Source organism: Lepisosteus platostomus, chromosome 8 (assembly GCF_059453375.1).
Source record: "Lepisosteus platostomus isolate fLepPlt1 chromosome 8, fLepPlt1.hap1, whole genome shotgun sequence".
In the NCBI taxonomy this organism is placed as follows: Eukaryota; Metazoa; Chordata; class Actinopteri; order Semionotiformes; family Lepisosteidae; genus Lepisosteus; species Lepisosteus platostomus.
The window spans coordinates 52,480,391-52,496,860 of record NC_142618.1 but is presented as its reverse complement, the minus strand read 5'-3'; the positions used below and the strand labels follow the sequence as shown (position 1 = coordinate 52,496,860).

The 16,470-nt window shown below is 39.6% G+C and overlaps 1 protein-coding gene across 6 annotated transcripts in view; it reads right to left on the bottom strand.

Moving 5' to 3' along the window:
• Positions 1-16,470, bottom strand: part of LOC148657509 (5'-AMP-activated protein kinase subunit gamma-2-like) — a 128,861-nt gene that overhangs the window by 49,136 nt on the left and 63,255 nt on the right. Inside the window, exon 1 of one of the 6 annotated variants that reach the window (XM_088643902.1) lies at positions 14,516-15,115. The exons of the other annotated variants lie outside the window; for them this stretch is intronic. Within the exon in view, the coding sequence (XP_088500028.1) occupies positions 14,516-14,609 (94 nt within the window). The 5' untranslated portion in view covers positions 14,610-15,115. Of the gene's footprint in view, positions 1-14,515; positions 15,116-16,470 lie in introns of those variants that run through there. 6 annotated transcript variants of the gene reach the window in all.

Genomic DNA, 16,470 nt, shown 5'->3' with positions numbered 1-16,470 from the left:
AGGCCCTGATAACAGTCTCGCTGAGACCGTACAGTACATTCAATCCGAGCATGGCAGGGAAAATTAAGGAATTGCAAAAGCACAAAGCCTGTGAGCAATTTATCACGGGATGCTCAGCTGTTAGGATTCCAGTGCATTAGGAACTTTCTCCTCTGGGGAAAGAAGAAACAAATCTTTAGCTGATCTTTTAGGTTGTCTCAGGTCACCATGGTAGAACACATGCTGTTACAACAAGAATGCATCTCCCCCCCCCAATGAAAATGTTGTATCACCAGGGCAACCATTTCTAACATTATGTCAGTTTGTCAATTGTGTATCAAAGGGTCTCTGCTAACTCGGATTACATTATGCTATAATATGCCAATTCTATCAAGCACTGCCATCCATATCAGTAGCTGCTGTTTAAAATTAACCTTCCTTCTCACTTGATGCCGAGTCCGTGTAAAAACTTTCTCCTCTTTTATCTTACATGGCCATCCATTCATTATAGAGAAGGTATACAGTACACAGCACTCAAGTATTAAGAGGATTCCTTGGTTGTCTGCTCTTAGCTGAAAAAGCTGCCTATGAGGTAAACCAATTTAAAAACAATTTTACAATAGCTGAGTTGATACTGCAGATGCTCAAAAGGATCTCTCAAGTAACACACAAATGTGATTGCTGGATCAAAAAGCTACTATTGATAAAAAAAAACAATATGGGAAAAGCAACAGCCTTCATTTCTAACCTTTCTTATATTCAAGCTGCAAACCACAAATTATCAAACAGCTGGAAAAATAGGACGCAAATCTATTTATAATATAATCTAAAACAGTATATTAGAGAATAATAAAGTTATTGAACATGATTCATGTACTGATGTAAATTATGTCATAGAAGCAGACATACAGCACACTGTTACATTTACTACAGTATTTTTATTAAATTTCAGCACGGATTTCATTATAATAATTCTCATCTTAATATACTATACAACATTATTCAAAGTTTTCCAATTGAAATACCCAGCAAGACATTGCTGTACTCTATACACAAGCCCAGGAACAAGCTATTTTTAAATGACAGAATTCCCTCCTTTTAAAAACGAACAAGCAACATGTACACAGCTGCCAAGCATCCACAACTTATCACTTTTTTCCCCAGCAAATGGAGAGAAAGCACAGTTTCCTGAACTGTATCGTACATCTTAACAACTCTTTCATCTGCAGCAAATTTCATTACCCATCTCTCTTTTCTTTGGCCGATGTTGTCATTCTATGTCTCCAGAATTTTAATCAGGTCCTCCTAGAAATGTACAGACGCAAATGAAAGCATAAAATCTACTCTGCCAGATCTGGTCAAGGAAAGCAGGTCATTCCAAGGTACTGTAGCTCCATGTATACTGATTAACATGTACAGAAACCATGATTCTTTCTAACCTGAATTTAATAACAGCATTTTAAAAGCTATGCACATAACGGTAAAAAAGAATTTCACCAACTTCAAAAAGGAACACAGCTTCACATCTGGAGCTACAGTATGTAATGGCACCTGCAGAAGAAACACTGCAGGTATACTGCAGAAAACTACATTTTCAAACAGTATGTTTCTATTACAGTATGTATTTTAATAATAATAATAATAATAATAATAATAATAATAAATTCCTTACACTTATATAGTGCTTTTCTGCACACTGCACTCAAAGCATTTAGGGGCATTAGGACCCACACGGACTGCAGGGTGAGCGCCCCCTGCTGCCCCCACTAACACCTCTTCCAGCAGTAACCTTTCCCAGGAGGTCTCCCATCCAGGTACTGACCAAGCTCACACCTGCTGAGCTTCAGTGGGTTGTCAGTTGTGAGTTGCAGGGTGATATGGCTAATGGCTACTTAGGTTAGCTGCATTTTAGTAATTGCTGCCCCACAGTAGAGACGTTGTCACATTACGTCATGACATTGTGGAAGGTATTTAGCAAGATTGAAATATCCACATAAAAGATTGATTCCAAAACTCACAAGATCAAGGAATCAAAAGGTAACATGGGACGGAGAACTAGTAAACAGAAACAGAAAATAAGTGTGTGGTGGTAGAGTGTAGCTGGAAGTGGAGAAGCTTCTAATCAGAGTGATGTAATTAGTGGCTTAACACTGGGATCTGTGAGACATGCCACAGTTCCTAATTTATATCATTGACATTGACTCTAGTGTCTTTAGTAAACACGCAATGACACAAAGATGGGAGTGGCAAAGACTACAGAAGCAGCAAAGAAGACGCACAAATGGATACTACAACTTAACACTTGGTGTTGTACAGTGCTGTATTTTTTTAGTACTTGCTGTTTATATTTCAAAATTTCGATTATATTTCTATACAAAGCTGTACAATAAATCCGTTCTTGTGTTTATCCTCACAATGTGCTCTTGTGGCCTTCAGTATTTTCCTAGAAATCAAAACTGAGCAGACCCTCTGAGACCCTCTGAGACGAGCCCTCTGACACTGAACAGGCCCTCAGAGTTTACTAGTCACATCTCCACAGCCTCAAAACTCCTCATTGTGCTGCAACTCGACTGAGCACACTGTCACATCGTGGACTTCACATGCTTTCCTGCACGGTACTAGTCATAGCTGGTTAACAATGGAAACTTGGCCCTGAGCATACTTATTTCACTGCTCTCTCCATTATGTAAACTCAAAGACTTTCCGATCCAATTGTCATGACCCATATCATCTGGATGTGACATTTTTAACCTTTGATTTGCTTTTCCATTCTCTCTCTCATGGGTGTTTTTCAAAGTAGAAGCTCAGGCGGTTATGCGAAAGCAACCTGCAGATAGAACTACAGGAAGGAACGTTCCTAAAAGATCTACAGTACCACATCGTGCAACATACAGGATTTGCAAAAAAGAAAATGTTTCAGGTACTGCAGAATGATAGGGTTGCATTAGATGATCAAAGGGGTCATAAAAATCAATGGTGGTTGGGAAAAAGATAAGCCAGATTAATAACTGCTTACACTTAAATAGCGCTTTTCTGGACACTCCACTCAAAGGACTTTACAGGTAGTGGGGACTCCACTCCACCACCACCAGTGTGCAGCATGCACCTGGATGATACGACAGCAGCCATAGTGCACCAGTTCACTCCCCACACACCCGCTATCAGTGGGGTGGAGAACAGAGTGATGAAGCCAGTTCATAGGTGGGGACTATTAGGAGGCCATCACTGGTGAAGGCCAATCACCTACTCTTTTTAATAAACACCCTGGGATTTTTAATTACCACAGAGAGTCAGGACGTCTCATCTGAAGGACAGCGCCTTTTTACAGTAAGTGTCCCCCATCAAACCTGGGGCATTAGGACCCAGACAAAGCGCAGGGTGAGTGCCTCTTACTGGCCCCACTAACGCCACTTCCAATAGCAACCTTAGTTTTTCCCCCATGAGGTCTCCCATTCAGGTACTGACCAGGCTCACACCTGCTGAGCTTCAGTGGGTTGCCAGTTGTGAGATTCAGGGAGATAATGTAGATAATGTGTACCATGCAATGTTTAATGCAGATAATGGAACTGGTAAATTAGATTGCAATTCATCATCCTTCATCCTTGTTGAATTTTGAGTTGCAATCGGGAGATGGTAACTGCTAAACCGAAAAGATGTCAGGGAAAAGTAAAACATTCTTAACACAAGCTTTTCATCTGTTGTGTTGTCGGGTACCTCCTCTGAACAGATTAACCCGAAAGCCACCAGTGAACATAATTAATGAGCAGATGTTGCTCCTAATAACTCAGCGACACCTTTTAATTGGCTCTGCTGGAGACGAGGCTATCAGAAAGGAAGCAATGCAGGAAGGTCATCTTCAGAGCAATGCAAACAGACGAAGGCCTGTTGGGATGATATGTAAAAGGTACACGACTGCTGCTTGAAAATCCCAAGTTTGCAATTTCATTGGTTATGCTTAATATCTGTTAAGATTTGCAAAAAGTGACAAGTTACAAATTAAAGTGAGCAAACAGAATTTCAGAAGTAAATAAAATCACAATCTGTGTTGTTCTCCAGGACTGCAGGTTGAGCATTAATTCTCCCTATGCAAGTACAGAATATAATTAGACCCAACAGGATGCCCATTTATTTGTTGCAACAATCATTCTTATTTATTTAAACCTTAAGCCTATGGGACAGGAAACACAGAAGCAATTACAGAACAGGACGAAACATCACACCTTTGGAGCTAGTTTATCATCTGCAATATCCCAAGGAACCAAAGTAACGTTAGTGCAGCGGAGATTCGGACCTTTCTAGAAGCAAAATATCCTTACTGAAAACAAGATGAAGAAACAGCAGACTCTATCCAAACCCATAGAATACTCTTCTTCCCTGCAGTCAGCTCTGCTGAGGAAACACATCTGTTGAGCATTGATAGTGTTAACTGAGACAACTGATTAACAGGGGGGGAAAGTCCCTCATATACTTTATAGCTCAACATAGAACCCACAAATTTCCCAAACACATTCATTCTAGAGCAGTTTTGTTTGGTGAGGAAGACCAAGGGGTATCTGAAAATGCATGTTTGGATGAACATGAAATGCAGGAACACTAAGTTAAACATCTTTAAGGAGTTTAAACTTCACTTCCACTGTGGATTTTAATGATCAAAAAAGCAAGACTTTCTGTTTTGTAACTCTAAGCTTATTATCATAGGCTTAACTGACTTCTTTGAACTTAACAGCCTGTGTAAAAGATCTATAATGTAAACTTTGCTCCTTGTATGAGGTCAAGGGCACGAGCTGCTTGTTTTGGCAACAGGTTTCAAAGTATACAGTATGACATACAGTACTTTTCTCCTAACTGTAATGTGTTTTTGACATGAGTTCTATAGTTGAAATTAATAAGAAACATTACATTTCGGACTATGTTGTTTTCTCCATTATTTAAAAACACCATACATATTTGTACACAGTGCATTTCTAATTCTTATATTCCTCAGTTTTAATCATTTCAACAATCCAACTGAACAGGAGTTATAATGGGATGAAATGAAATACAGAACGTTTATAATTTCGATTCATGCCAAATTCCATGTACAGTATTTTTCACAATCTAACTTTAACTTTTTTGCCACTTTAACTGAAACTTTTTACCAATTGGGGCTTTGTACACACTTCCTTTGAATATTTTAAATGAACTGCCTAGACCTCATTTACAGAACAAATCATAACTGAAGATACAGTACGTTTGGGAATTCTAGTAAATTTTAGTTGCAATACAAAGATCAGTGTCATGTACTCCGGAACCAGGAAGTTTTCCTGGCAAAGGTATGAAAGAAACATGTGTCCTTTCAACCTAATGAAAACAATAGCACCATAGGTCTGTATTAGACGATCTATGCTTGACACTGTACAAGATTTACATGATTTTACAGAAATACTATTTCTAAAAGCATTTTCTGATTTTCAGTAAAAGCTCCTTTAAACTTTTAAAAGTACAGAACATTAAATACTGTAGTAAGAATTTATTAAATCAGGATTGTAAACACCTGGAATCAGGCGCCCTTGTTTCTTCAACTGTATATGCAAAAAGGTTAGAGTGCCACCTAGGCTGAAAAATACTTATTACAATTATACTGAAGGAAAAGCTTACTATATAAGCGGTCTGTAAAATAGTTCTGAATTATTTCAGCTAGCTATGGAAATCCACTGCTCTTATTTCCATTTACAGTGGACATAAAAAGTCTACACACCCTTAAGGAAATTGCAGGTTTTTGTGATGTAAAGCCAGAAATCAAGATAAATCATATCATCTTTAATGTGACTGTGCAACCAACAACATTCAAGAGAAAAACAAATAGATAATTATTAGGAAAAATAATTGAAATTAAAAAACCTACAACACACTGGTTGCATAAGTGTGCACCTCCCCCAACTAATAGTTTGTGGAAGCACCTTTTGCATTTATTACAGCAGTAAGTCTTTGTGAATGAGTTGTGAACTTTGCACAACTGGACTTTGCAATTTTATCCCACTCTTCCTTGCAAAAAAAGCTCAAGCTCCTTCAAATTGCCAGGGGAACTCCTCTGCAGAGCCCTCTTTAGGTCATTCCACAGGGTTTCTTTGGGATTGAGGTCTGGGCTCTGATGGGGCCATTCCCAGACTTTGATCTTCCTTTTCTGAAGCCATCCCTTGGTTGACTTGAATGTGTGCTTTGGGTCGTTATCATATTGGAAGGTGAAATTCCTATTCATCTGCAGCTTTCTGACAAAGGCCAGCAGGTTTTGTGCCAAAATATGTACCAAAAGCACCTGTCCCAGCTAAAGAGAAGCAGCCCCAAAGCATGATGCTGCCACCACCATGATTCACAGTAGGTATGGTGTTCTTTGGATGATGATGGTGTTGTCTTTGTGCCAAATATATCTTTTAGAATTAAGGCCAAAAAGTTCAACCTATGTCACATCAGACCATAAGACATTTTCCCACATGGTGTGCGGTGACTGAATTTATTTTTTTTGTGGAAAGTTAAGATGGGCCTGGATGTTCGTTTTTGTGAGAAATGGCTTCCATCTTGTCACCCTACCCCATAGCCGACATGTGCAGAATACAGGAGTTTGTGGTTACATGCAAGGAGTGACCAGAACCTGCCAGAAATTCCTGCAGCTCCTTTAATGTTGCTGTAGGCCTCTTGGTAGCCTCCCTGAGAAGTTTTCTCCTTGTCCTGTCATCGACTTTGGAGGGTCGTCCTGATCTTGGATCAATGTCCCTGCGCTGCCACATTTTCTCCACTTATTAATAATAGTCTTCACAGTGGTACATCCATGGTACATCCAATGCCTTTGCTATTCTTTTATACCCTTCTCCTGATCGATACCTTTCAACAACAAGATCCTGTAGATGTTTTGTCAGCTCCTTGTGGACTATGGCTATCCCAGGAGGCTGCAACCACAAAAGTTCGCCACCATTCACAACAAAGTTATAAAGGACATCAAAAAGACTTAGTGCATGTTTTAAACAATGTGATATGAGTCACCCAGTCAAATGCAATACTGTTCAAGGAACAAAATAAAGAAGAGCATTTTAAATGTTATAATATAACTTTACACTGTAGATTCACAGCCAGTTCTAATAAGACGAAGCTGTTATTAACTAATGACTAATGAAGACTTTATACATTACAGTAAAAAGTACTGTAATGGTTAAAAGCTTAAACTTTTTAAAAGTAATGGTAAAAAAGATGCAATGGTTAAAGCTTAAACTTAATCAAAAGGCACACACAAAACAGTGCAAATTAATAACCAGGCAGATTAACAAGAAATTTGATCTACTGTAATAAAAGATCTCCATGCTCCTTTCAGCTTTCATCCTCCAGCAGGCTGGATTTCATGTCAGGCCTCCAGAGGAGGTTTGTACAGCTAAAGCCCTCTGAAGTCACGTATATCTTGGGGCTTTTGGTCGGTACACAGGGCACTTCACCCTGATGTTCTGCCAGTTTGCCTTTATACAGGGACGTCATAGTGGGGCTCATGAAAAGAAACAAAGGAGGATAAAAGGCCTTTAAAGCAGCAGCAAACGGCGGACAAACTGATGTTCCTCGAAACCTTCTTGGCGAGGCTGAGCGCTGGAGTAAAGCAGCTGCTAGCTTTTACAATCACAGCAAATATGTCGAGATCATGAGTCCGCAGAGGGCAGAAAGGGGCCTCAGTCTTTTCGATTGCAAGCAGAAACTAGTCCTATTTCCTAACACAATTGCCTTCATGAAAACATTTGTCTCCATACATGCAGGACATTTCCAAAACATTACTGTACACATTATACCACAGAGAACTACATTACCTTCCCTAACAAAATCACAGCTTCTACAGGAAGAAACACTAGTTATCTAGTGATCTTCCAGCCTAGTGAAGTGGAGTGCATTGCAAGCACATACTGTACATTACAGTAAATTCTGTCATCTACAGTGTTTCCAAATTATTGACATTTGCCTTCTACAGCCATGGCTTAAGCTGGTATTTCCATTATCTCTTGGTATTTCAGCCCACTATCTCAGCTCTCTTTCTAGTTCATTTCAGTCATGGCAATGTCTTATTATAGCCCTGGTGCTGACATGTATTACAGATAAGATAGAAAAATGTGGCCTCCATGGATTCCATTTGCAACTGAAGGTTCTATCCACAAATGATATTTAGCCATATTGGAGTTACACAAGATACAACTTGCTCTTCCTGGATCTTTAAAGCATCCCTAATGACAAAATTCTACATCTGACCACAGAGAATGAAGAAGTCTGAGACTCATCACAGAGGGTTTTAGGATGGTACTGTACGTAAATCGCTTGGTTATTCAAACTGGTCTTTAGCGCCAGATGTTTCTTAAGGAGTGACCTTGGCAAAATAAATGTAATTAACTAAAAGCTTACATTTTCAACCTTGAAGGAGAACAGCTAATATGATATAATAAAAACAACAGTTAGAAGTCATCTACGGTATTTAACTCTCACAGTTAATATTGTGCAGATTATGGTATGTTTTTCTCTATTGTAAGCAACTACTACATTACTACAGCTACAACTCGAGATTGGATCCAATCTTGATTTAATAAAAAGAAAACAAAAGTATAAACTCGCTACTGGATCAGTGATGTTGCAGTATCCATCTCTTGGATATCTGAAAAACACAATTTTTAGAAGTTTCTTTTCCAAGAGGTTCAAAGTGATCCGGAATAAACAGCATTATATAACCCTGTCAGCAAAGCCAGGCGGAGAGATATCCAGTTTAATGTCAGGGGAAAGAAGAATGTCAGCCTGGCGTGTTGATTGAGGAGTCAGCAGCTAACACTTCAAACTATGTAGAGAAATGATGGCTCTTCAAAGGCATTGGGTTTCCCTTATTTTGCTTGGAGTGCACTCACATAAAAACTTGAGCGCTTGTTTTTAGTCAGGCACATAACCTGGGATGATAAGAAAAAGGACAAATGTATGTTCTGAAATTTCATCAGTATCGAGCAGTAAAGATTATAAATGCTAGATCATTCATTTCCAATTGCACGCTGGAATCACAACGAGATTTTCCTATCTTTTATTCGTACCCAGGGGTTTAAAAAGTACCCCATTGTTTTTGACTTTTTGGAAAGACATTAAAGAGGTTAGTGTTTGGGTGTTGGGCGTCCTTCCACCATTAGATTGAAAAGGATCAGAACAACTAATTAAGAGAGATTTAAATAAGTAGTTTTTTGTCTGAAATAAAAATCCTGTGACTCAGCCCTGACAAATTTCTGTGGCATAAGCAAGAATATGCTTAAAAAAAAAACTTTAAAGGGACTTTACAAAAAGGAGACACACAAGCCAGACAGATGAAAAACAAAACCACTAAAGCAGTGGAACAGAGCTAAGCATTAACAACGGCAGTGATATCGATCCAAGGTGTTATAAACACCGAAATGTAATCTATTCTGATGTGTGAGTTTCACCAGACAGCATGGGATTGAAGCTGAATTAAAACCTATTGATCTGTCTTTTCTGACATGTATCATGCAAGTACTGTGCAGTACTGTAACACTGAGTTTCTGCACCCAGGCGGAGCAATCTGTAGGGTAATGGTGAGAGCCCTGTCCAATTTGTGAAGCACTTCGGGATGAAAAGAGCTATAGTCGGCCCCAGTGAAACTATTATTTATTCAGTGCCAACTCAAAAATAAATGATAGATTCCTAAGTACGCATTTTTTTCCTTTGCTTTTTAATAATTCACATTTTGGGTACGTTCTGGAAATTTTAAAACCATCTTCTCTCTTCTCAGTATAGTCAATTTGTCTTCAAATTGCATAGGGTTGCAATTTGTTTTAAGAGTAGATAACACCTACTATATTTCAGGAGATTTTATGACCACAAAATAAAGTGCAGGACCAGTGTAAGCCTTATCTATCATTGCAGGGCACAGAAGGCTCTGGAATTAGACAGAAGGTACAATAAAGATGATTAATGTGAAAATGTTGGTGCAGTATTTGTAGCAGTGATGTTTTCCAATTATTAACTGCAAAAGAGGTTTCTTTGACATTTCAGCAGTTATGATCACCACCAAATGTTTCTCAGCAGCTCATCGTAGCAATAAACAATAAAGGTTTCCTTTTTTGTTAAAACAAGTTCTAAAAAACAACGATAACAAGACAAAAGAGTAAGTGCAGTATATCAGTATAAGTCCAGATATTAGATACAATGTCTTAGATACAAACATTAGATACAAAACTTGGTTTAAGCATTAAGGCTCAGAACCAATAGCTCACAGTTACAAGAAACATTTTTTTTTTCTCAACATCATTATTGAAGAACATATTTAAACATGAAATAAAAAATATGAATAAGCACATGAATACTTGACTACTAGTAATCCCTGTGCATCTGGATACACCATTTTCAAGTACTGTAATAGAAACCTGCTCAAAACAGGACTATACACAACTCATAGAGCTGTGTTCTAATAATACCATCAGGTCTTGAGAAAGCACTCTTCATGCTGGGTGTTGCAATTCTACCAACACCACATTTCAAAAGATAAAGTCCTGAAATGAAGTAGAAGTTCCTTTAACATGCATGGAAAGCAACACTACACAATGAACTACAGTTCATTATATCAAACATGCAACCTGAACTGCAGGCACTCTGAGAAACATTGCTCCTGTGAGGGTTCTTTCACATATGTAAAAAGAACCCTGAATGATAGTATGTGGTTAACTTAATACAGTATATTTAAAAAGTTATACTACAAGTGGTGCTGTCTGTGTACTAAGCAATACAATCCCAAGTATGGTTTAAATAAATAATAACAATAATAACAATAATAATAATAATAATGTAACATGCCCAAGGAATAGGAATAATTCAGAGTACTCAATTCACTAACAAAAAGGTTTTGCTTCAATTTATTAAAACTACTTGAGCTGAAGGCAGAAAACAGCTCTGTGAGACTTGTGAGGCAACACTTCTGTATTCAGCTCAAATTTACCTAAAGAATGTCATTCACACATGGGTTCCAAGTTGGCAAAATCCTTTAACCAGTGTCATCTATGCTCCTACCATCTATGCTTCTATGTTTCTTTGAAATTTGTGAAATGTATTTGGCTATTCCTCACCAAACAATGGTTCAGAGAACTACACAACCTTTTTGTTGTTTTTTGTTTTGCTGATAGTGTTCTTAGAGAAAATATTAGTTGGTTTTCACTTCCTTACAAACTTCTGCACATAATGCTCACAAAATTACAGTAGTTATTTCCTTCATAGCCCTGTTGTGTCAGAAAAGCCTTAAATTACCAATGTAAAAGGGAAAAATATTTCAAAACAAAAAGGGAAAGTAAAAACCCCAACTGCTATAGTAGGCTAGAAGTCTCCTTTTAGCTCTCTTTAAATGTAACATCTCTAGCTTTCACAAGGTTCTATACTTGCCTTGAGATAATATGACCTTGACTGATCAACAGAAAGGGACTGGAACCCTAACTCATCCAGAAACACATCTTTAGAGAAGCAAGGAGCCGTGCCAGTGGATGTGTTACTGTCTTCTTCAGCGACACAAGGCATACAACATGTGCATTCAACGTTTAAAGGCACATTAAAAGGTTAGAATTGTGCTCTAAAAAAAAACAGTTCTGAACAGCAGAACAACAGGTCAGATCACTTTATTGGCCATATACAATTTCTTGCATTAGGAATTTGTCTTTTCTCATACCCCAACTTGCTCTCCATGAGACACACAGACGGGGAGAGAAGCTTGGGGTCAGAGCGCAGGGTCAGCCATTTATAAGGCGCCCCTGGAGGAGCTGGGGTTAAGGCCCTTGCTCAGGGGCCCAACGGAGTAGGATTCCTCTGCCGGCTAAAAAAAAGCGTAAACAACAATACAATAGCTATTCTTTTTGGCAATCTCACTTAAAAAATGTTAGTGATCGCATATACTGTAAATCATAAGATTTAATGAAAGCCCTGCCATTTAAAAATTATGAAACGTTTTTTTTTATGCAATTTGAGACTAGAAGCAGGAGAATAACCACTCTTGTCTTTTCAGATGGAAAGGAAAACACCACTTAATTAAGGCAGCCAAATGTTAACCTGATTCCTGGAAAATGGCGTCTTATTTCCACCATCTTAATGTAACCATTAAATGACTGTGAGAGCGACTGCAAGCATAAGAAGTGTCAGGCATCTCAAGTTCTTTGCCCACAGGCAATCTGCCCTCTGCACAGTCCAGCCCTTAAAAAAAGCAAAGTGGTAGAGTGGTGTAACACTGTAGTAGTGTAATGATTTATACTGGAGAGTGATTTATAAAGGTGTGTAGCTCACATGTGCCAAAAAAGCATTAACCAGGGCACCCTGGGAAAAAGTCCCACATTGCCTGTGATTGTTTGGATATTTTAATTAATTCCGAACGGAGAGGCGCATGAATCAGAGACTATTTCTGTAGACGTTTAGGAATTGGGGGATTATATCACATCATCAGGAGTGTGCTACTAAAACATGTGTCCTCTTAATACAGTATTTACTGTAGGTTAACTCTTCATGCTACTGCAATACCAGGGATGTTAAAACTGCAATAAGAAGAGAACGTTTTAACCACATTCTCTAGGCATGGCATGTTATACGTTACTGAGTTTGCGAGTTCCATTAGATTGTTTCAATTATATACACACCTCATTTGTAATCACCATACTGTGTCACTACATTTCAGTTCACAGTGATGACACCTGTGTTCACATGGCTAGACACAGAAATACGAATCACAGTGAAATCAAACTAACCCAGGTCTACATACAGACAACACTGGGAAGCCACCGTGACACAATTTACTCAAAGGGAGGTTTAAGATCCAGGCAGTAATGAGATAGTAGAGGTCCATTTGTATCTGAGTCATCTGCTCTTTTCTCAACACCTAAACAAAGAATGTTTTATAACCTAGGCTGTGCAATTTATCACCAGACTATACTGCAGGCCTCATAAGATTTGCTGATGATCTCCTGTGCTTTTCTGACAAAACAATGGCAGGTCTCAATAAGTGCCACACACTGGCTATTAAAGTCCCGAGCTGGGCGCACTACAGCACCGGAGGTAGCATCGTCACAATTAACTTATGGAAATGCACAGATGAGGGGATCTGCTGGCAGCTACTGCAGAGTGTCCACTTTTATTTGACTGCAGTGGAAAGAAGCCATGAATATACTACAGTATATCACTTCTCATATCACCACGTCCTTGCCAACAAACACACAAACAACACAACCACGTCAATCGTCCCATCACACCTTTAGTCCACAGAAGCCCGAGCTGCGTCACCTTTCGAGTTTGTGTACGGGCCTAGTTTAATTAGCAGAATCTTGCCTGAAGAAAGTGGGTGATGTTTTAAAATGTGATTTTATTAACCTGTTTTATACATAACTACCACTAGCCAGGGGGCCACGGTGTCCCCGAAACACAAAACACCAAAACACAATGCCCCTGGCATGGCACGCTGATTGTTGGGAAATGGTTTTCATCTTGCCTTGCACTGTGACTGTCTCACACACTCTCCATTTAAAGAGCTGCACGCATGAACACATGCTTCAACTCATGAAATCACTATTCAGTACAGGCTTGTTGCTCTCGGCTTTCTCTTCATTACATTCGAAGTGTGACCGAACAAAGGTTAGAGCACAGAACTAGACCGACACAAAGACGTATCAACGTTTAGTGAAGAGCAGAGTAATCCACTGAGTACAGTTCGCTCCGTGAAGCCCTCTGCCTAGCTGCTATTTTAAAGAAATGCAGAATTAAAAATAGTACAGTGAATCCACAGAGAGATTAAATCTACAGTAGCTGAAACAACCAGCAATATACAGTGAAAAAGAGAAGGGGCGTTCTATGAGGACAACTGCAGTATACACCCCAGTACCAAAACATCTGAGATGCCCTACTCCAACAGGAAACTCCTCATTCACCTAGGTTCATGAAGATGCTCTGATCTTTGAACTTGTACCTCCTTTTACCTGGAATATAATATTTCCAACCAAAAACATTATTGATACAGTATTTCAGGTTGACGGTTTGGCAAAAAAAAATCAATCAAGTGCTATAAGTCAGGACCAGTTTCCACTAGTTAAACAACAGGTAAGATATTAATCCTTTGCAGTCCACAAAATAAATTCTTATTTTGAAACGTGAAATATTGACATATGATGCATTTGTAAAAAAATCTATACAGTACTAATTGTTCAGTGCCTAACTAAATAAGTGAGCAAGTTAAAGCTGGCTTCCAGGACTATAACATTAATGTCATTCTGAACTAATACACACTTAGCCTTTCAAAAGCTTTGGTTTTTAATCAAATCCGTTTAGGTCTCATGTAGAATTGTTATAAAAATTCCTCACTATTCTGGGTTTTTTTCTGGGGTAATCCAAAAATATTAAAACGTCATTAAAAGTATTGTGTCACGCTCTCTCTTTCCCCTGCTTTTCAGTGTTGCCGTCATACAGTCGAGGTCACGCTAAGCAGTCGTTAGCACTGTCTGCACAAGTGACGGGACCATTGAGTTTACTGTACCGGTCAGGCCATGGGGTTCTGACTGCCGTCTCCCAGTGCCTCTGCCCTGGTCCTTGCGTTTCTTGCTCCCTCTGAGGCTGCCAAATCGCTTCATGGGTCGCAGCAGGCAATGAAACACCAGTCAGGGCTAATCATGCCCGCTCTGGGGGTTTTTGAGAGCAGAAGTATTCTACACCTTGGGTCTGGTGTCCTCTGGAGCCCAAAAAAAAAAAACATCAGCCAAACAGAACCATTTTCCAAAGGGATGGAATAAGCTTTCCTTTTCCTGCCAACACCCGCACACGAAAGGCCACCGCAAGCCCACAGAAATACTAAGTTTCCAAGGAGGGTCTTCTGGAGATCGATTCACAGCTTCTTGCCTTCAGGAGTCCCTCTCACCTCTTTGGCAATGCTCTGAAGTTTTGCTAGTCAGCTTTTTTTGGGGGTGGACACAAGAATGCGCTCAAGACGACTAAAAAAAAAAAAAAGTCACACGCCCTTCAAAAAAGCTGCTGCCCCACACAGACACTCTCCCAAGCGCGGCGCTGCACAAGCGCCAGCTACGTCTCTCTTCCAATACACTGGGAACTCCCCCTGCCAGAGCTGCTGGTGCAAATTGTCAAGTGCAGCTGTGCATGATGTCTCTTTAAAATAGCCTGCAGGGCAAGAGGCTGTAAAAGGAAACCACAGTGCGCACAGGCAGTCCTTGCCAGGGATTGGCTAGCTAGTGCACCCCCTCCTTTGCTCCCCCAACAATCATCACCTTCTTCTTCTTCTTCTTTTTTTTTTTCATAGTGACTTGGAATATCACATGCTTCCTGTGATTAATTTCTCTCCGGGTCTAATGCTTTGATTCAGCCTTAAGCATCTAAGGCTGAATGAGCAAGAGTGAACAGGTTGTGGTGCCCTTGTGGGTATGGAGCTCTAGGGAGCTATGTGAGTGGGAAATGCCTCCACACAAGCACATCTTCACACACAGATACTCTGAAGAGGCTCCTGCGCGCACTACCTCCTTGTACAGGACCACTAGCAGGTACTGTAACTAACCACAGAGGAACACAAAGCAGAAACACAGTGACCATGGGGTACATTTTCACTCTGCACTACTTGTAACCTTGATTATGAGGCAAGGTCTGCGAATGCCATTTTAGTCATCTGCGCTTCATTATTTATCAGTGCTGCATGTGGAGGTTGGCAAAACCCGAAACTAAATAAAACTACAGCCCTTAGGGAGCTTAACAAGGCATTGGCCTCTAATTTTTTTCATGCCCCAGAAAAGGGGGGAAATCGTATGACACATTGAATCACTTCTTCTGATATTGTCAGTGCTTCCACAATGTGGAACTAAAACTCGATTTCCTGACCTCCTCTCCATTACAAGCTTTCCAGTCCCTCATGTGCTGATGCATCCCCACAGCATGACGCTGCCACCAGCACGTTTGACTATAGGGATGGTGTGGACTGGGAGATTCTAGCTGTGCTGCGTCTGTGCCAGATGTAACAGTTTGTACTTAAAAAAAAAAGTTCCAATTTGATCTAACCTGACCACCACCACATCTACATATTTTTGCAGGATCCCTCAGATGTTTTGTAACAATCTAAATTCAGGATCTGAGACGTCCTTTTTTAGTTCCATAGAAGTCCTCTTTGTGGAGTAATTAGGAGATTACTGATGCATATTTTCTCCTTATTCAGCCACTGAACTCTGTACCTCTCTGAAAGTTATCTGCCTCACAGTGGCATCCCTCACCAGTTTCTGGTACACTAAAACCGGATCTGTGGTTTTTAATGACATTATCCCTTACTTTTAACACTTTTTAGCATCCATGATTGAATCTTTGCTTGAAAATCCCGACCTCACCGAGGAAGATCACAGAGACGGGTGTTTTTTTTTTTAATTATGGCGGCAACATTTAAAGCGATAAAATGTAAAACTGCGCAAGGATCAGAACATTTTCGCAAGCCACTGTGTAATT